This window comes from Populus trichocarpa, chromosome 12 (assembly GCF_000002775.5).
Source record: "Populus trichocarpa isolate Nisqually-1 chromosome 12, P.trichocarpa_v4.1, whole genome shotgun sequence".
Lineage (NCBI taxonomy): Eukaryota > Viridiplantae > Streptophyta > Magnoliopsida > Malpighiales > Salicaceae > Populus > Populus trichocarpa.
In genome coordinates this window covers 15,457,026-15,477,177 of record NC_037296.2, presented here as the reverse complement: position 1 = coordinate 15,477,177, position 20,152 = coordinate 15,457,026, and the positions used below count along the sequence as shown (strand labels likewise).

Below are 20,152 nucleotides of genomic sequence, written 5' to 3'. Positions count from 1 at the left end.
TATTAAATCAATTTTATATATTGATATCGACTCCTTGATTGAGAGTATAAATGTAGTATTTAGTGTTGTGATATAACTATATTTTTAAAAATAAAAAAATATTATTTTAATATATTTTTAAATATAAAAACACTTTAAAAATCTCTATCACATTATCAAATACACACAAAATCTATATCTAGATTAGTGTATTCATAATGTATTTTTATCTCATTTATTTCTTAAAGTTTTGACTCATGACACGCATCAAAAATATATATATATATATATATATATATATATATATATATATATATTATATTAAACAAGCTTTGAAAATAAAATTCCATAATTTTAATGAGAAGTTACAACAAAAACTTAATCATGTAGTAAATCCTTGCTAATCCATGATGTCATGACAAAAATTAGCATACAAGATTAATAATAGAAGCGAGTAACTTTCCAAGCTTCACCATAGACAAAAAGAATCAAAATCAACAAATCCACACTGCAATAATAATAATAATGTTTTTTTTTTATATATATATATATAAAAGAAGAAGCAGTAGTGGCAATAGGGAGTAGTCCTGTTATCTTATATTTTTATTAAATTATTAATAGAGTAAGAATCGAGCGCATACAGAGCTCATGTCTGAGGACAGTCTCTCCTCACCCCCCCCTCCATTTCTATCAAAATCCCTCTCTATTTCTAACGCGATCTCTTATGATCTCTTCACGAACTCGCAAATTCAAAATCTTTTTCTCACTCTCTCACTTCTTAGATTCAGATTTTAATTGGGTTTCTTTTAATTTTGCTTCTTTCACTCTCTAAAGTTGAAACATTGAAGATTTGTTGCTCTATTCAATCACCTGGTCTCCCTCTACTTTAGCTTCTTCACTGCTTCATCAATTGTGTGGAAAAAGTAAGTGTTTTTCTTATGCCCCATTTTGTTTTTTTTTCTTACTAATGTCTTGAAGGGAGTGGATTTAGTTTTGGTGTTTGTTTTTTTTTTTTTGTGGAATTTTTGATCTGTATTGGTAAATTTTTCTTCTTTGTAGCAATTTGAGATCTTTAGAGTCTGTTTGGTTCCTGGGAAAATAGGGTTGGATGAAGAGAATGGGAAAGAAACTGAGTGGAGGTATCCACTTTTTGCTCACTCTACTTTCTGTTGTTGTTGTAAAACAATTGTAAATTTTGAGACTAATAATTGTGATAGAGATATTAAAGGATTGATTTTGGGTTTTTCCAGTTCTTATATTTATATCTGTAAGTATTGGAATAAAGGGTTTTTTTTTCCGGAAAATTATATTTGATGTTTCTTTCCATTATTGAAGTCAAATGGGTATTCCTGGAATTCGCGTCAGAAGCTGTTTGATAGACCTAGAAAGCACTCGAAAGTGGATTTGTGGGCTGATTTTTGACTTCCTACCAGTGTTTCCAGAAGACCTGTTTCGTACCTGAACTCTCATTGACTCATAGAAAGGTTCTACTAGAATTAAGAAGATGAAATCACATACGGATTCTTTTCATGTCGATGTGTTTATGGTATAATTAAAACTCTATTGTAAATTAGTCACCAGATGGTTCTGATAGTGTTAGTGATTAATGTTCTGTGAACTTCATAGTTTTGGATAATTTGTGTTATTTTTGAAGATGCTAAGTTTCTTGAGAGAACTGAAGACGGGCCTTTTCCATTTATGTCTGCAGGTTTATAATTTCTGACAGTTTTCAATGTCACTCAAAATCTGCCCCCCAGAATGTTAGCCTCAATTTTCATGAAACTCCTTCAGTGAACTTTATTGTTGAACTTTCTAAGACCTCAAGCTCAAGCTTTTTAGGGTTTTCATGTGGTTCATAACTTCACACCTAGGTGCTATATTATAATGTTTGATATCAGAATGGATTAGCTTTGGGAGAACTTTGCATAGTGATTCTTTGTAAATAAAAAAATTAAATTTTTTTTGAGAAAAAAGATGCCTTCGTGGTGGGGAAAGTCATCATCTAAAGAATTGAAGAAGAAAGCAAACAAGGAAAGTTTCATTGATACATTACACAGAAGATTTAAGAGTCCATCTGATGGCAACCTTAATGGTAGATCTGGAGGTTCTCGAAGACATTGCAGTGACACAATTTCAGAGAGGGGATCTCAATCTCGAGCAGTATCAAGATCACCTTCACCTTCATCAAAACATGTTTCTAGGTGTCAGAGTTTTGCCGAGAGACCCCATGCCCAACCACTTCCCCTTCCTGGTGTGCACCTTGCAAATGGGGGGCGCACAGACTCTGGAATTGGTATATTGACTAAACCTAGATCGGAAAAGGGTGCAAATTCGTCATTGTTTTTGCCCCTACCAAGACCAGGATGCATTCGTAATAGGCCAAATCCACCAGATTTAGATGGGGATTTGGCCACTGCTTCAGTTTCCAGTGAGAGCGCCACTGATAGTGACGATCCCGCTGACTCAAGTCATCGTAGTCCTGCAGCAACTGACTATGACCTTGGGACCAGAACCACCACTAGCAGCCCTTCCAGGTAAGCCTCTGTACGAATTGTTAAATGTTCATTATTTGTGGTTTTTTCCATCATTCATTTAACTCATCCCTGATGAATTTACTCCATTTTCTGCTGAAGTGCAATGCTCAAGGATCAGTGCGCTATTGTGAGCCATTCAAACTCGAAAGAGGCAAAGAAACCAGCTAGTCTTTCTTTTGGTAATCACACCTCCTCTACATCACCTAAACGGAGACCTGTAAGCAGTCATGTGCTGAATCTACAGGTTCCACAACATGTTGCTTCCGGCAGTGCTCCAGACAGCTCCATGTCAAGTCCTTCCAGAAGTCCCATGAGAGCATCTAGCACCGAGCAAGTCATAAACTCTGCTTTCTGGGCAGGCAAGCCATACCCAGATGCCAATTTTTTAGGATCTGGCCACTGCTCCAGTCCTGGTTCAGGCTACAACTCTGGACATAACTCAATGGGAGGGGATATGTCAGGACAGTTATTCTGGCAACAAAGCAGGGGTAGCCCTGAATGTTCTCCGATCCCTAGTCCTAGAATGACCAGCCCTGGCCCCAGCTCCAGAGTCCAGAGTGGTGCTGTTACACCAATTCATCCCAGAGCAGGAGGGACGATCATTGAGTCCCAGACAAGCTGGACAGATGATGGGAAACAACAAAGCCACCGGTTGCCCCTCCCTCCTGTAATAATTTCCAGCCCCTCTCCCTTTTCTCATTCAAACTCAGCAGCAGCATCTCCTTCTGTGCCACGAAGTCCAGGAAGGGCAGATAATCCAACAAGCCCAGGATCTCGCTGGAAAAAAGGAAAGCTTCTGGGTAGAGGCACATTTGGACATGTCTATGTTGGATTTAACAGGTATAAACCCCAAAAGCAAACGCTTGAATTTGTTTGATTTAGCAATATTGCATGTAAATTCTCATGGATGCATTATGCTCCAACTGTTTGCAACCTACACTATAACCCAGTAGAGATGCCTAGTTGTGACCGTTGTTAGTCAGTTAAGTCGACTATTTGTTTGTGGTACCATTCTTATGAGAACCTACATGATTGATTGACAGTTTTTATTGAATGGCATTTTAAACTATTCCTAAGTTTCCAAATGTTTGTGAAATTGAGGACTACATGTCTGATTTTACCTTTACAATCGGCCAGTGAACGTGGTGAATTGTGTGCAATGAAGGAGGTGACATTATTTTCAGATGATGCCAAGTCCAAAGAAAGTGCTAAGCAGTTGATGCAGGTAAGTTGATCACCCCTTAGCAATGAAGTTTCCTGTGACAACACGATAAACTTTTCTGCTTGCGTATATTTTTTTTAATATTATTTAACTTGTAAATAGCTTTGAAAGAAGTTCTTACCTTCAGTCTTTTGACAGGAGATTTCTCTTTTAAGCCGTTTACAACACCCAAACATTGTGCAGTACCATGGATCTGAGACGGTATGTCTCTCATGTGCTGTTCTTTATCTTTTGCATGCAAGTGCTATTGAATTTAACCTCTTGTATTCATATTGAAACTTGTGTTATTGTTACCATAACCTTTGGCTCTTTATAAGTCCTTTTACATTAGGGTTAGAATAACAGTCAATGGTCAGTGATCATAAAACCTAATTATTGATACTCTAGAAATTAAATTTTGGGTCATGTTGGCTTGCTTAACTGTGTAGTGCAATAAGTCGGCTGGTAGTATTTCTGCATTTTGTGCAATTTGCTATTTCAAGGGGCAATTGTAAGTACTACACTTCATTAACAAAACCTTCAAATGATTTCTTGAACAGGTTGGTGACCGGCTTTATATATACTTGGAGTATGTATCTGGTGGGTCCATATATAAACTTCTCCAGGAATATGGCCAATTGGGCGAGCTAGTTATTCGTAGTTATACCCAGCAAATCTTGTCAGGACTTGCATTTTTGCATTCTAAAAGCACTGTTCATAGGTGAGTGGACTTTCCTCTCTTTGATCTGCTAGATAACAACAATTTATTTGCTCATCTTTACCATTGTTAATATTCTCTTGCTGTTCCTCAATTTTTTTTTTCTTGATAAATATCTCGCTTTCCTCTTCAGAGATATCAAAGGAGCAAACATTCTTGTAGATCCAAATGGTCGTGTTAAATTAGCTGATTTTGGCATGGCAAAACACGTAAGTGTGTACACAGTTATTTTTCTCTCCAAAAGACAAGATGAATTTCATATTGAACTTGAGCTGATATATGTATATTTACGGATATGGTGTTTGTTGAATGATGCATATGACAACTTGGTAGCTCGCATAATCCCTTGTCAGCAAGCAAAATTACCTTGTGAAGACTGATTTTTTAAGTTTATATTCTTTGGGTGCATGCACTAGGTGCAAAAATGAAAGAAAAAAAATTATGTGCTGCTGACTACAGTCTGATCTACTTTTACTGTTTACTCCCTCTCTTACGGTCAATCCTAGTAGCTGAGCTAACCTAATCTTTGCTTTGCAGATCACTGGGCAGTCATGTCCACTATCATTCAAGGGAAGTCCTTATTGGATGGCACCTGAGGTCAGAATCTTTTCTTGCTCAACTTTCTTGTCCTTATAATGGCATTTCCATATTATACTCAAACCATCTTTTTCATTGTTTTCTCAGGTTATAAAGAACTCAAATGGTTGCAATCTTGCTGTGGATATATGGAGTCTTGGATGCACTGTTTTGGAGATGGCTACCACAAAACCACCTTGGAGCCAGTTTGAAGGAGTAATTCCTATAGATGATATTTAATTTAGTGCTGTCTAAAATCTAAATATTTTAGTTGATCAAAGGAAACTGGCACAAATTATTTCTCGTGTATCCTGACACGTGCTTCTCATTTATAAAGACTTTACAGGTATTAGATTTTGTTCTTTCTTCTCATGTACGATGTTTTCATGTTGTTCAGGTTGCTGCCATGTTTAAAATTGGAAATAGTAAGGATCTCCCAACAATTCCAGATCACCTCTCAGATGAAGGAAAAGATTTTGTAAGGCAATGTTTGCAACGTAATCCACTACATCGACCTACAGCTGCCCAGCTTTTAGAGCATCCTTTTGTAAAATCAGCAGCGCCTTTAGAAAGACCTATTCCGAGCCCTGAACCTACTGATCCACCCCCTGGAGTTACAAATGGAGTTAAAGCTATGGTATGTTCCTTTGTTCATGTTGTTCCTTCAATTTCTACGGAGGTCTAATTTTGCATGCTTGGATAGTTAGCTGCATTTATTCCCCTTCATCTGGGATGAAGGAAAGGCTTTGGTAAGGCAATTTTAAGCTCTGACAATGTTTGTTTTAAATAGCAAATTCATCATGTTAAATTCATCTCTGATATTGTGCTGAAATGCATTTCATTTGTAGTCCAATGATGTCATGTTTAATATATGAATTTGTACTGTTGTCTATTAAAAAAGTATGGGAAGAAGTTTGGTTATATGGTGGAAGTTGTCATCTCCTAACTTTTCATCACAATAACCTTACAGTTCGGTGAAGAATGCTTTCTCTGAATTTTTCTGAGAAGTTTGTGCTCTGAAGGATACAAGCAGAATTTGTAGTGAAGAGGATGTATGCATTGGATGAGAGGCTGTACAACCAATATTTTTCTGTTTTGTATATTATGCATGTGCGAAATGCATTTATATTTATGAAGTCAATAAACTGATGTATGTCTGGGGTGGAAGGTTACTTGACTGTTATTCTCCTGCTTTTGTTTGGCAGTATGACATAGGAGAAACCTATTGATCTGTCACTGAAAGCAGAGGAAAATCATGAGAGCTTAAACAAGCTGTTTTTCATGTCTGTTACAATCATTCTGCTTTTGGATACCTGCCATGTTAAATGTTTCTGTGGTTTATTTACCATGTTTCAGGGCATTAATCAAGCTAGAAACTTTCCCACCTTGGATTCAGAGAGACTTGCAGTTCATTCATCTAGAGTTTCGAAAACTGGTCTACTTGCCAGGTATCTATCTCTCTCATAATATCACTGACATCACTGCAATCATCATCTCATCATCTTATGATCTGATTTCAATTCCCAAATCTGTAGTGATTTACATATTCCAAGGAACATATCATGCCCTGTTTCTCCCATTGGAAGCCCTCTCTTTCATTCGAGGTCGCCACAACACCTAAATGGAAGAATGTCTCCTTCACCTATAGCTAGCCCGCGCACCACTTCAGGCTCATCCACACCTCTGACTGGTGGAACTGGTGCTATACCTTTTAATCACTTGAAACAGTCAGTTTACTTGCAAGAGGGTTTTGGAAACATGCCATATCACACAAATGGTATATATGCCAATGGCTTGGCTTACCATGATTCCATTCCTGATCTTTTTCAAGGAATGCAGCCTGGCTCTCCCATCTTCTCAGAGCTGGTTCCTTGTGAAAATGATCTCATGGGAAAGCAGTTTGGAAGGCCTACTCAAGGGGAACCTTATGATGGGCAGTCAGTCTTGGCTGTTCGAGTGTCTCGGCAGCTTTTGAGGGATCATGTGAAAATGAAACCATCCCTGGATCTAAGTCCCAACTCTCCTTTACCCAGTAGAACCGGAGGTATATAATCTAATGCATTTTTGTGGACTGACGGATCAAAGCAAGCTTTCAAGATTTTGAGACTCATTTTGGTTCAATATGATTGTTTTATTCATCACATTAACAGCTGAGGAAACTAGCATGTTCAATAAAGGGAAGGAAATGTGGAATAAGTTTAAAGGTGATGAGACTTGGCTGGAGGCAGATTGATCAGCGTGGTTCCAAGCTTATGCATTTAGATAAATGCATGCCAGGCATGCTAAGGTATCTGAAAATACTCTTTCTGGTCAGATCTTCAGATGCACTGAAATGGAGCTTCCTAACTTGACAGAGAAACTTGCTCTTGTGGCCATTTTGTGGTGACATGCATTGCGAACTTGCACACACTTGACGAATCGCTCTAACACTCAAACTGATTAAGGTGATGTATTACATCCCCCCTTGCATTGCGTTGCATCTCATGATCCGTTGCATGGCAGTTCCTTCAGTAAGGAAATTATTCGTGGCATTGAGAATTGTATATTCCTTTAGATCATGGTATGAAAAAAACAAATATCAAGCTAGTAAGTGCAATTACTACCTTTTCGGACAACCTTTTTTGGGTCTGAAACTGCTGTACAGAAGATGAACTGAATCGGGGCTAGAAATTTGTTTACCAAGCAGATGTGGATTTGTCGACCCTGCGTGTGCCTGTTTCTTGGAGTTTTTTTATGCCGGCTCAGATTAACTGTTGCCTTATAGTCGATTCAAGCTGATCTGTATGTACATTATCACTAGTTATTGAAAAGAATCTAATCCAGTGATTTCTGTATTTTCGATTTCTCATTAAGTTACTGAATGATAACGTTTCAATCATGTGCTTCGAAGCCTATCATGAGTTACAGAGCCAATCTATATATATATACGTAGGCAATTTGTATATATGCAGACACAATTTATAAATCTATGAATTGATAAAATAAAAACTACACTAAGTAAAAATTACAATAGATTAAAATAATACGAGTAGGATCATATTTTATATTTTCCCAAGAAAGTGAATCGTCTGAGAACTCACTGTGAAATGAAAACGTTGGGATTCAAGCTTTAGAAATTGAATGCTCAATTTGAACATTGCTGAGAAGCTCCTTAATTCTAGTTAAGGTAAATCTGGCTAGAAAAGAACTGGACCAACTCCAAATTATTGATTCCATATTCATGGGATGTGTGGTTTCATGCGTGCAGATTGAAATGACTTTACTTGCAATGAGACGTAAAGAGTTTCAAGCAGATGGCTTCTTATTGAGAACTTGCAGCATAATCTTTGCAGGCAGAATCTCCTTATTGGAATCAGTTTTATGATGTTTATGGAGTTGAGCCTCTTCGGACCAAATCTAAGCTGAAATCCCAGAGTTTCGTAGCCAACTCAGCATCATTTGCTTGTAAACTCGCCTTGGCTATGCTGCTGTCAGCAAAATACTGCCCGCTCATGGCTTTAACTTTTGGATGCAATGCTACATAGCATGTAGTTGCTGCCCCCTACACCCAGATTGATTTAAAAACAGAGCATACATGACTTCAAAAGCCTGTGTAATCTACAGAAAATCCATTATTTCAAATCAATTATGTCGTGAACCCTACAGAGAAAACACTCCCAAGAAAACTGGACAGAGTTTTGTTTCCATCAAAACTTTTGTTTCCATCAAAACTTGTGGCGCAAGAAGACATGCACAAGCACACATACACAGAGAGGGAAGAGAGGACGCAAGCAATTCTAAAGACATTATCAGAGTAATATTTACTTAATTGTTTTTTCTCAGTTAATTATGATTACCTGCTGAACATTTTTGATGACGTACTTACCAACAAGACCAACAAGACCTGCATAAAACCCACATCATCAGCACTTAAATTAAAGTCCCAGCTGACTTTCATCACATACATCCAAGAGAAGAACATGGGATTTTAACCTGAAAAAGATGATATTAAATCTTAGTTAAACTTCCTCCTTGATGAGGCAAACAAGGGTTTTACATGATCCATCCTTGTATTATGTAAGGTTCATTAACTGTGTGATTCAGTGAAAAGTGAAGCACCTAAAAGAAAGAAAGAAAGAAAGAAAGAAAGAAAACTGTTCGGTTTTTTGCAAAATATGGGCAAGACAGCCTCTGAAAGATAACGTTGCGATTGTGAAGGCCAATAATTCTCAGTCTCGACTGAGCAAAGAGGTTTTGAGCATCAACTCTCCTCCCCCTGGCAGTTGGCATTTGATCGAAGAGGTATGATTATAAATCACGGTTGAAGCTGCCTTTGATTATTTTAACACCAAATCTTTTGAAATATATTTGTTGTCCATGGAGTAAGGTTTATAAACAAATTAAATGAGATCATTTGCCAACACTGTTTTCTTCATTAAACCAAAGCAGAAAAAGTTGTTTCCATAAGCAAAAATCAAAAGCTAATCTACTATGAAAAATAAGTAAAATACCTGTGAGAAAACTGTAATGCCGAAAAAGATTGGTGGCTATCAATCCTGGATGAACTGAATTTGCAGTTACCTCCACCCTGTCTTCCTGATTGAACAATATATCATCAAAGTGTTGCGGCAACTTACCATTATCATAACTACCACATTCTACTTTATATTAGACAGTGGAGAGCATTAATTGTGAATTATAACAATAGATCGTCTCTCCTTCAAACTGGAAGAATCCGGTATTTACTTATTGCTTTCTATACACAGCCAATCAACTGAGAAAAACACAATGACCGAAAACTTCAGGTACCAAGGCCAAGGAAGTTCTGCTGAGAGAAAATCCATGTTTATACTTTATAGCAAAGAGATAGTGTACACTGACATAGTTTCAAAAATATCATTTCTGGAAGCTCATCGGTATAAAAACACAGTACAGTGCAAGTTCATTAATATGCTTGAACAAATAACACACCTTTAGTTGTCTTGCAAGCTCATTAGCATGCAAAATATTTGCAAGCTTCGACTGACCATATGCAGATAAACTGTTATACCTGTACAATCACATGCACTATATGTTAAGAGGAAAGCTATATCTTGCAAAAACACATTCACTACATGTGTCCTAAGAATAATTTTGCAAAAATGACTAAACATTCATTACAAATTATCAAGAACTATGTTTACCAATCAGTCTCACTTTATGACAAGCTTTAGTAGTAAAAAAAGGGGCAACAAACAGCAAATTCCCCACAAATTTAGTTACAAATGACATCATATACTGAACACATTTGATGTTCTACACTATTGACCAGCCACAACCTGAATGATTAATAAACTGGTGTTTCCCCATTTTTCTCCATGCCTATCCTTATAGGGATTTTCTATACTAAACACAACTGTGCTCGAAATTCAACTCAATTTTGTTAAAAATTTGCAAGAATTTTCAAATGCTATGTCAAAATCATCTGTAATTATCCAGACCAGAATGCTTAACATAAACAAATAAAATAGACCTCCAAAAGTGAGATCCATGCAATTCTGTGTTGAGACGTGGTTCTACCCGGATGGATCATTGAGTTTAGCAAAACGAATCCCTTCTGGGTATGAGAATTTGTGCCGGCGTGATGAGACATTCACAATCCTTCCTTCTTTCCTGCTTGCACGAGCTGTCTTTCTAATGGTTTCCATCAGTAAATTCGTCAACAGAAAATGACCTGCAATATCACAGTCTCAAGTATTAAAAAAACACATCACACGATTGACTCCATCGGATTGATCAAGCTATTTTGTATACATTTAACAGTTTCTTCTTCCCACCATCTTGAGCTAAGAAGGAACCCTCCAAGTTCCAACACATGCCTGCGCTTGTTCACCCATGCAAATCTCAGAAAAATAAGACAAAGGTGGAAGCAGGAAGCTTTTGAATATTCAAACAATTGACAGTTCATTTAAAAAAAAATGTACTCACCGACATGGTTTGTTGCGAATTGAAGTTCTATGTTGTCCTTGGAAAGCATGAATGGTGTTGCCATGATTCCTGCATTGTTACTAACAAATGTATATCTGCTTTCAGTGCAGGGTTGTCACTAAGTGAAAACATCAAAAGGTTCTGGGTGTAAGCAAAACGAAATTACTGAGCAAATTAGAGCCCGTAAATCATTTTTCCTGTTATCCAATTAACTTACATGAGAAGGTTTAAGGGAAGATTCAAGGACTTGAAGTCTTCTGCAAATTTCTTTACTGATGCCATGGAACTTAAATCCAAATCCATGGCATCAAGTTTTGCATTAGGGTTTCCCTTAACAATTGCTTCTTTGACCGCCCTGCCAGCTTCCAGATTCCTCACTCCCATAACTACATGAACACCCCGTAATGCAAGCACCCGTGCTGTTTCTGCTCCAATCCCACTTGATGCTCCTGCAGGATAATACATCCATGATCATCAAATAAAAAAGTATCCCTAATGCTTGCTTTCAAATGATCACTTTTTTTGGGGTTTAAAAAAAATTGACCTGTGACAATGGCAGTGAGACCAGAGCCATCAATCCCTTGTGTAACATCTTCAGCTGTGGAAGAAGCTGAGAACCCAGATGTTCCTTTTCTGCTCAAAAACCACATTCTTTCTGACTCTTATCATAAACACATCATCTACCGTAGCACTTTGTAGTTGTACTATTCAAAGGGCAGTGAACAGTAGGCGTTTATCCATTTTATTTCTTCAGGGGCTAAAGGCCTCAGTCCAGTCCAACAAAACATGGCCTGCCCATGAAACCAATTTAATGATCTCCATTCAAACCAGCTCATTATGGTTAATTGGAGAAGCCAGTTGAGATCTCATGTCTCATAATTTTCGGTTTTGTACAGTTGGAGATCTTAAGGGAAATGTGTCATTACTGATTCCCTTTTCTGAAATGCAATCATCGAACGACAATAAAGTGTTACAGCATTGATACCAAAGACAAAATGGCAAATAGAATACACCATCATCTTTTATAAAGAACCAAGAATCCCTCTGAAATATATTACATTATCTTGGAAATATAGAAACTTGTAGGCGTCAATATTTATTGAACCAAATCCATACTGAAATCCCAGAGTTTCTTTGCTAACTCGGCATCTCTACTCTCAGAGGATGCAGCGGCCGGATTACAACCCGAAAAATATTCACCACTTACACCCTTTAATTACTTGTGGATTTAATGCCACATAGCACGTTGTTGCACTGCAATCAAATTCAAGAAATATGAAAATGGAAACGAAGATCACTAGAAGGTGTTTCAGTTTAGGGAAATTAGAAAAACAAGGAGTATTTTCGAAGACAGGCAGCTCACCTGCTGGACATTTTTTAGCACAAGCCCGGCGAGGGACTTGAGAAAGACTGCATTAAATCAAAAGAACTGAAGTTAAGAAGCTATTTTTCACTTGAATTTGGGACTGAGTCCATTGAAGTAAGAGTAAGACCAAAAAGATTAGAGGAGTTAAAATGTCAGACTTCTTATGGGATTGTCGTTGGCAAGGCTCTTATAAACATATGCTGCATGTAACAATTTTGTCTTCCGAATCACATCAATAGACACAAACAACCGCCTAAAAAGTTCTGACATATGATAAGCTCTTTACTGAGAAAGTATTCACGTTTCCCAAGAAAATTCCAATCACAGATCATGGGAATCTGACAGGCATTCGGCCAAAATCATATGAAGCATGCACAATAGTTTAAAACTTAAAAACAGGTCCAAGTATCAGATGCGAATTATTCTACGTGTGTAGCGAGCGAGAATTATCTTTACTTCACTTTAAGATATAAGATTTAGCATATCTTAGATATACCTATAACGGGGAAAATACTATAACTTTTCTTATATGTTAGAGTGGATTCTTCCAGTAGTTTCTTTTTTCTTTTTTTATTTTTTCTAAAATTATTTTTATCAATTTTATTATTTTAATATTGGTTAATAATTTAACTTTGTAATTTTTTTTATAATACTATAAATTGCTACATTGTTTATTCACATAGTTTTTTTTATGATTGTTTTTTAAATTGTTTGTTAATTTTATTTCTTTAATATTGAGCTGGTTGAGAATTACAACAGCAGTTTTTCTCACAAAACACTGTGAATTGCTATAGTATTTCCCCGCATGTTTTTTTTTTTTTTTATGAATTTTTTTAAAATTATATTTGTTGATTTTATTTTTTTAATATTGAGCTGGTTAAGAATTTAACTTTGTAATTTTTTTCTTTAAAAAATTATGAATTGCTACAATGTTTCTCCACATGGTTTTTTTTTGTTTATTTTTTATGATTTTTTTCAAAATTATCTTTGTCGATTTTATTTTTTAATATTGAGCTGATTGAGAATTACAATTACAATATGTGGGGAAAGCACTGCAGCTTTCTTCATAAATTACTGTGAATTGCTACAGTGTTTTCCCCACATGATTTTTTTTTTTCTAAAATAGTCTTTGTATATTTTATTTTTTTAATATTGAGTTGATTGAGAATTATAATTATAAGTAATACAAGTAATGTTAAATCATGTGGGGGAAACCACTATAGCTTTCCACACAAAACATTGTAGATTGTTATAGTATTTTCTCCACATGGTTTTTTTCCTCTTTTTTGTGTTTTCTTTTTGTTATGATTTTTTTAAAAATTATTTTTATCGATTTTATTTTTTTAATATTGAGTTGGTTAGAATTTAGCTTGTTAATTTTTTTTTAAAACATTGTGGATTGCTATAGTGTCTCCCCACATGATTTTTTTTTTCTTGTGATTTTTTGAAAATTATCTTTGTCAATTTTATTTTTTTAATATTGAGTTGGTGTGTTTTTTCCTCATAAAATAATGTGGATTGCTATAAATGTTTTGAATGTGATTTTGTTTTTTATTTTTTATGTTTTATTTTTTATGATTTTTTTTTAAATTTAGTAAACTGAGCAGGCCAGGAGACACCAAGAAAGCTATGCATGGATGAACAGAAACCAAAATGTTAAATCATGAAACCAGTACGAGAGTAGGATGAGACAAAGGCGGAATATTATCTACCAATAGGGTTCTTTATTTTTCCTTACATTAAGAGGTTCAAGGGACGGCCCGAGGAACTGAAATCCGATGCAAATTTCCTCACAGATGCCAGTGAACTGAGGTCCAATTCCATGGGATCAACTTTGGCAGTGGATATTTCCTTAACAATTGCGTCTTTGACATCTCTTCCAGCAGCCATATTCCCGACCCCATAATAACATGGACACCACGCAACGCAAGAACTCGCGTAGTCTCAGTGCCAATACCACTAGATGCTCCTAAAACCAATAGGAAATAAAAATGCTTGTCAAGTCATAGTGGCAATACGAATTGTTGAATGTCTTGAAACACAAAATTAACCTGTGCAATGCTTGCACAGTCCACAATAAGGATTTATAGGATATACCCATTAATCATAAAGCATGCAGATAGATTTCCATTCTCCACAATAAACAGTTTTGCAATCTTTCCAAAAGCATGCAAGTGTGTTTATTCCATGGAGTTTTGAAGAACTCGATCCTAATATCCCTGTTATGTATATCTATATGCAGCTAGCTGTCTAGTTCTAGCAGCATATACACCTTAATTATTAATCACTTTGTGCGTAGCAAATCAAATGAACTTAAAAACATGTTAATTTTGGATATTGTCTCACCATACAAACGATCTCTGATTTCTGTAAGATAAAGTCATGATTCTTGCAAACCTTTACAGCAATTTCATCCTAATAAATCTACTTGAAATTTTCATAAACAAGCCCATGCCAGAGGCATCAATCCCATGAGCAACTTTCTCAGCTGTACGTAGAAGATGAAGAGAGCCCAGATGATCCTTTCCTTTTGAAAAACCACATGATGAGATGATCTAAATTGAGTCTAGTGGTAAGAGTATGCAATGACAGGATAGCAGCAGCAGCCAGCAACCTTTCTTGACTAGTGCTGCAGTGCAGCAAAGAAAGTCCATGGCCATGCTGCCGCCAAGCCATCCTGACATCCTTTATTTGGCACCCCGCAAACTGTCAACGTCCCATATAGGCTGTCGTTTCTACATAATTTTGGCAGGTCAATACATTATTATTGCACCGTTTTTAGCTGGGAACTGGTCACTTAGCATAAAAAAAAAAAAACCCTTTAACATAAAAAAGTAAGGTTTTTATTTATTAATAAAATAGATCAAGAATTTAAAATATTAGTAAATATTAAAAAGAAACTTAAAGTATTTTATCTTAAGCGACGGAGAGCTCTTTAGTTTTTTTTATTATTTAATTTTATGAAAATTATTATTTTTAATGTAAGAAATATAACAGTTAAAATTCCATTGAAACAGAATGATTTGTTAGTTTAATTTCTCATTTCTTTATTTTTTTTATCTCGTCAACATGCTCCATTTTTTACTTTTGACTTTTTTTATCTGAATATAAATTATAATAATTAATTTGACGTTGATGTTTTAAAAAAATATAATAACATGCGTGATAACATTTTAGCAGTACTGGTACCCTTTTTGAAATGCAATCACTTAGATTTTTCTTTCCTTTTTTTTTCTTTTTCTTTGCTATCTATTTATTTTTTTATTTTAAAAATATTTTTTTAAAAAAATTATTTTTTATTTATTTTAAATTAATAATTTTTTATGTTTTTAGATATTTTGATGCGCTAATTTTAAAAATAATTTTTAAAAAATAAAAAAATATTATTTTAATATATTTCTAAATAAAAATTACTTTAAAAAACAACTACAATAATAATACTATTAAATATACTTCACTTCGTTATCACAATAAAGTAGTACAACACTGATACCAATAAGACCATATGGCAAATGGAATGACACCATATCCCTCTTAAATATATTACATTATCTTGGAAATATAGAAACTTTTGTAGGCATCAATATTTATTGAACCAAATCCATACTGAAATCCCAGAGTTTCTTTGCTAACTCGGCATCTCTACTCTCTGAGCATGCAGCGGCCAGATTACAACCCGAAAAATACTCACCGCTTACACCCTTTACTTGTGGATTTAATGCCACATAGCACGTTGTTGCAGCACCCTGCAATCAAATCAAGAAATATGAAGATGGAAACGAAGATCACTAGGCTTTTGTGCAATGAAGGTGTTTCAGTTTAGGGAACTAGAAAAACAAGGTGTATTTTGGAAGACAGGCAGCTCACCTGCTGGACATTTTTTAGCACAAGCCCGGCGAGGGACTTGAGAAAGACTGCGTTAAATCAAAAGAACTGAAGTTAAGAAGCTATTTTTCACTTGAATTTGGGACCGAGTCCATTGAAGTAAGACCAGAAAGATTAGAGGAGTTAAATGTAAAATGTGAAACCTCTTATGGGATTGTCGTTGGCAAGGCTCATATTATGACGGAAAAGATTGGTGGCGATTACTCCAGGATGCAATGAATTTGCAGTTATGTTTACTCCATCTTCCTGGTTATCAAAACAATCAAGAACATGTTGCACACTTAGCATCATATCTATCCATGTTCAGATATAGTGTAGGCCGTTGTACTTGAATCCTAGATTCTTGAATGCTATATACCATCTCTAATTAAGCTGTTGGAGGGGTATTTTTGTTATAAGGGATTGGTTTGATCCTTATTCGTAAAAGATGCTATCGACATTCTCTTTTTATCAAGCACTTCATGAGACTTATTTTTATAAAAAGAAGACCAGATACCTTGAATCGTCTAGTGAGCTCATTAGCATGCAGCACATTTGCAAGTTTCGATTGGCCATATGCCAGGAACCTTTTATACCTTTACAAGAGCAAGCATAGACACGATCAAATTTCTCCATTCAAGATCAATATTGCATAGCATGATTATATCAGACAACAAATTAAACATGCTGAATAGCTAGCATGCATCAAGTCCAATTAATGCATGTAGAGGATACAGAAAGAGCTTCATGGTTTAAAAAATATAATCAAGACGCTGGAAGAAGCAAGATGCGTTACGGAGGTTATTCCAACAACAAAAGCACATACTACATATATTTAGCAATTTTCTCTTCTGAATCATATCAGCAGACACAAACAACGGCCTAAGAAGTTATGACATGTGATAAGATCTCTACCATGAAAGTATTCGTGTTTGCCAAGAAAATTTCAATCACATGTACATCATGGGAATTTGACAGGCATTCAGCTAAAATCAGACGAAGCATGCACAATAGTTCAGAACTTAAAGACAGGTCGAAGAGTACTCGAAGTATCACAAGCAAATATTCATCATGTGTAGCAAACGAGAATTATCTTTTACTTCATTAACTTAATTTGTTCTTGAAGGTTCAGACTTCACTTTAAGACATAAGATTATTAATGTCATCATTTAAACAGCATATAAGAGTATATATGTTGATCTTCAAAAAATTGAAAGACGTAACAGGGACATATGAAATTAGGGACACTGGTACTTCTGCTTGGTGACTAGCATGCTTTCAAAATTAGAAATGGATGCAACTCTGAATGATTACAGTGTTACCCTGACTGATCATTGATATTATCAAAACGAATTCCCTCAGGATATGGATAGCGGTGAAACTCCGAGGAAACATTTACAATTCTTCCTTCTATTTCACTTTCACGTGCCGTTTTCTTCATAGTATCCAACAAAAGATTTGTCAAAAGAAAATGACCTGTAGAAAGCATTTAAAGGAATTAACTTAGTCTACTCGTTTGTTTGGACAAGAAATCATTGAATTGTTTATTATTTCCTGAAACAAAATGAGTACCCAGGTGATTTGTTGCAAACTGTAGCTCTATGTTGTCTTTGGAGAGCATGAATGGTGTCGCCATAATTCCTGCGTTGTTACTTACAATAGAGAAGATAAAATCATTTCTATAATTTAGTAAACTGAGCAGGCCCAGGAGACACCAAGAAAGCTATGCATGAATGAACAGAAACCAAAATGTCCAGAATAGGATGAGACAAATGCGAAATATATATTGTCTACCATCAAGGTTCTTAATTTTCCTTACATTAAGAGGTTCAAGGGGCGGCCTGAGGAATTGAAATCAGATGCGAATTTCCTCACGGATGCCAGCGCGCTGAGGTCCAATTCCATGACATCAACTTTGGCAGTGGGTATTTCCTTAATCATTGCATCTTTGACATCTCTTCCAGAAGCCATGTTCCTGACCCCCATAATAACATGGACACCACGCAACGCAAGAACTCGCGCAGTCTCAGTGCCAATACCACTAGATGCTCCTAAAACCCACATGAAACAAAAAAGATACAATCATAAAGTGGTAATACGAATTGCTGAATGTCTTTTGTAGGATTTAAGTTTGTATGTTATGCATATCTTCATTTCTTGATGTAGCTATGCAATGACGTTATCTTACAGAAATCATAATTCAAATAGAAAAGACATATATGCATGTATGACCTGTGACAATGGCAGTGAGGCCAGAGGCATCAACCCCACGAGTGACTTCCTCTGCTGTTGAAGATGAAGAGAACCCAGATGATCCATTCCTGTTAAAAAACCACATGATGAGCAGAGCATGCAATGACAGGACAGCAGCAGCAGCAGCAGCAGCCAGTAACCTTTCTTGAATAGTACGTACTGTAGTGGAGCAAAGAAAGGCAATGGCCATGCTGCAGGCAAGCATCGTGACATCCTTTATTTGGCACCGCGGGAAGTGTCAACGTCCCTTGAGCTGTCGTTTCTACTTAATTGTGGCAGTTCGATACATTTGTCAAGCTAATTAAGAATTCATTACACCGTTTTTTTGGGTTGGAAGTCGTAAAGTTATAACTGTCTGTCTGTCTGTCTCTGTCGATAATTTCTCTTTCAATTCATTTTTTTAATTTTTTGCACTTTCATTCATGTTAATTCTCTGTCTTTTGTCTGCATGTTGGCTAACAAAGATTAACTCATGTATCTGATTAATTATTTTTCTTTGCTTTAGGTTAATTGATGTCAAGGAATTTTCAAAAGGTGACCTCTTTTGGTGCAACCATTTCAAGTAGTTATTTCCACACAAAGGTGTGTTTTAGTCTCAATAGATCCATGTACATGCTAGATACCGCGGGCCGAGTTGTTTTTTCTTGCGTAAAAAAAACCATAAAGATATTCAAGTGAGTTAAAAAAAAAATTAATGATTTAGATCATAAATTCAATTGAGTCGAGTAAATTGGGGTTTTGTTTTAATTAAATGATAAAAAAAATTATACCAAATGTACCAAATAAAAATAATAATTAAGATAACTTGAAAAAAAACTATTTTGCAAAAAACAAAAATTAATGTAGCTAAAATTTCAGCTAACTTAATATGAAAGGACAAAATTAAATAAAAAAACAAAAACAAATCAACCCGAGTTAGCATGATAAATTCTTAACTCGGGTAATAAAGGTGGGATAATCCAATAGAATGCATATAGGAGAAAAACAAATCACAAATTATAATTTTCAACAAACCAAATGTTGAATGATGAAATTGAAAAAAAAATCAATTATACAAAAGGATCCAAAAAATAGCAATTGAAAAATAAGGATCAAAATTGAGATAAAAAATAAATTAGAGAACAACTAGAAATTTTTTATTGAGAGGCGGAATTAAAAAGAAAAATCAATTTAATAGAGAAACAAAAAAATAATTAAAAAAATTAATGAGGATTAAATTAGAAAAAGCAACATATTAAAATTTTGAATTCAAAGATGAAATTATAAACAAACTAAAATTTTATAAAAGAGCCAATATCAAAATTTAAAAGTCAAAAGAAGTAGATATTCAAATATTTTTAAAAGTTTGAATGTCTAATATGAAATTTAAGGGGAGAGGAGAGAAAAGAATGAGAAAAAAAATCTCACCCTCCCACCATGCACCGCCCTAACAAAGAAGACATCGCAAAAATTCCAACAACACAGTGAAAGGAATTTTTTAGTCGTCGTATGATGCCTTGCACGCCATTCAAATATAGCAAAAGCATCCCACACATTGACATGCATGTTGCACGCGCCAACCTGTTTATACCAGTCTCAGTATTTGTTTTTATTTTTAAATTTGATGTTTTAAAACTTAATTATTTTAAATTAACCAAGAATTGTTTTAATTCGCAAAACTTAGCATCAATTTCCCTTCGTATTGCAAGATGTCTTAAGCCAATTTAAATAGGTAA

General features: G+C 35.4%; 3 protein-coding genes across 12 annotated transcripts; 1 reads left to right on the top strand and 2 right to left on the bottom strand.

Annotated features, from left to right (window-relative positions):
* Positions 1-558: 558 nt before the first annotated feature.
* On the top strand, positions 559-7,842 carry LOC18103945 (mitogen-activated protein kinase kinase kinase YODA). 4 transcript variants are annotated; one of them, XM_024582801.2, is made up of 14 exons: positions 559-902; positions 1,039-1,118; positions 1,688-2,513; positions 2,613-3,353; positions 3,651-3,738; positions 3,874-3,936; positions 4,275-4,435; positions 4,566-4,641; positions 4,970-5,029; positions 5,117-5,224; positions 5,406-5,645; positions 6,365-6,456; positions 6,544-7,052; positions 7,159-7,842. In XM_024582801.2, the coding sequence occupies exons 3-14, from the start codon at positions 1,954-1,956 to the stop codon at positions 7,239-7,241; spliced, it is 2,781 nt and encodes a 926-aa protein (XP_024438569.2). In that variant the 5' UTR covers positions 559-902; positions 1,039-1,118; positions 1,688-1,953; the 3' UTR covers positions 7,242-7,842. The 4 variants fall into 4 exon arrangements, with proteins under 4 accessions (XP_024438569.2, XP_052302140.1, XP_006377060.3 ...); XM_052446180.1 differs by lacking the exon at positions 1,039-1,118 and having other exon boundaries at positions 1,954-2,513; XM_006376998.3 differs by lacking the exon at positions 1,039-1,118.
* Positions 7,843-8,002: 160 nt separating this feature from the next.
* LOC7482074 (short-chain dehydrogenase TIC 32, chloroplastic) lies at positions 8,003-11,670 on the bottom strand. 5 transcript variants are annotated; one of them, XR_002977152.2, is made up of 9 exons: positions 11,499-11,669; positions 11,172-11,403; positions 10,955-11,034; positions 10,547-10,700; positions 9,959-10,037; positions 9,499-9,583; positions 8,981-9,106; positions 8,845-8,891; positions 8,448-8,549 (listed from the first exon to the last, which is right to left on the bottom strand). XR_002977152.2 is itself a non-coding variant. In XM_024582804.2 (8 exons), the coding sequence occupies exons 1-8, from the start codon at positions 11,602-11,604 to the stop codon at positions 8,525-8,527; spliced, it is 864 nt and encodes a 287-aa protein (XP_024438572.1). In that variant the 5' UTR covers positions 11,605-11,670; the 3' UTR covers positions 8,003-8,524. The 5 variants fall into 5 exon arrangements, 3 of the variants coding, with proteins under 3 accessions (XP_024438572.1, XP_002318806.1, XP_024438573.1); XM_024582804.2 differs by lacking the exon at positions 8,981-9,106 and having other exon boundaries at positions 8,003-8,605; positions 11,499-11,670; XM_002318770.4 differs by lacking the exon at positions 8,981-9,106 and having other exon boundaries at positions 8,003-8,549; positions 11,499-11,668.
* Positions 11,671-11,996: 326 nt separating this feature from the next.
* Positions 11,997-18,633, bottom strand: LOC7484371 (short-chain dehydrogenase TIC 32, chloroplastic). 3 transcript variants are annotated; one of them, XM_052446181.1, is made up of 9 exons: positions 18,417-18,633; positions 18,004-18,235; positions 17,757-17,836; positions 17,507-17,660; positions 16,702-16,780; positions 16,349-16,451; positions 16,188-16,234; positions 15,898-16,066; positions 11,997-12,040 (listed from the first exon to the last, which is right to left on the bottom strand). In XM_052446181.1, the coding sequence occupies exons 1-8, from the start codon at positions 18,625-18,627 to the stop codon at positions 15,908-15,910; spliced, it is 1,065 nt and encodes a 354-aa protein (XP_052302141.1). In that variant the 5' UTR covers positions 18,628-18,633; the 3' UTR covers positions 11,997-12,040; positions 15,898-15,907. The 3 variants fall into 3 exon arrangements, with proteins under 3 accessions (XP_052302141.1, XP_052302142.1, XP_024438571.2); XM_024582803.2 differs by lacking the exon at positions 11,997-12,040 and having other exon boundaries at positions 15,759-16,066; positions 18,417-18,632; XM_052446182.1 differs by lacking the exons at positions 11,997-12,040; positions 15,898-16,066; positions 16,188-16,234 and adding an exon at positions 12,249-12,364.
* Between the last annotated feature and the right edge of the window lie 1,519 nt (positions 18,634-20,152).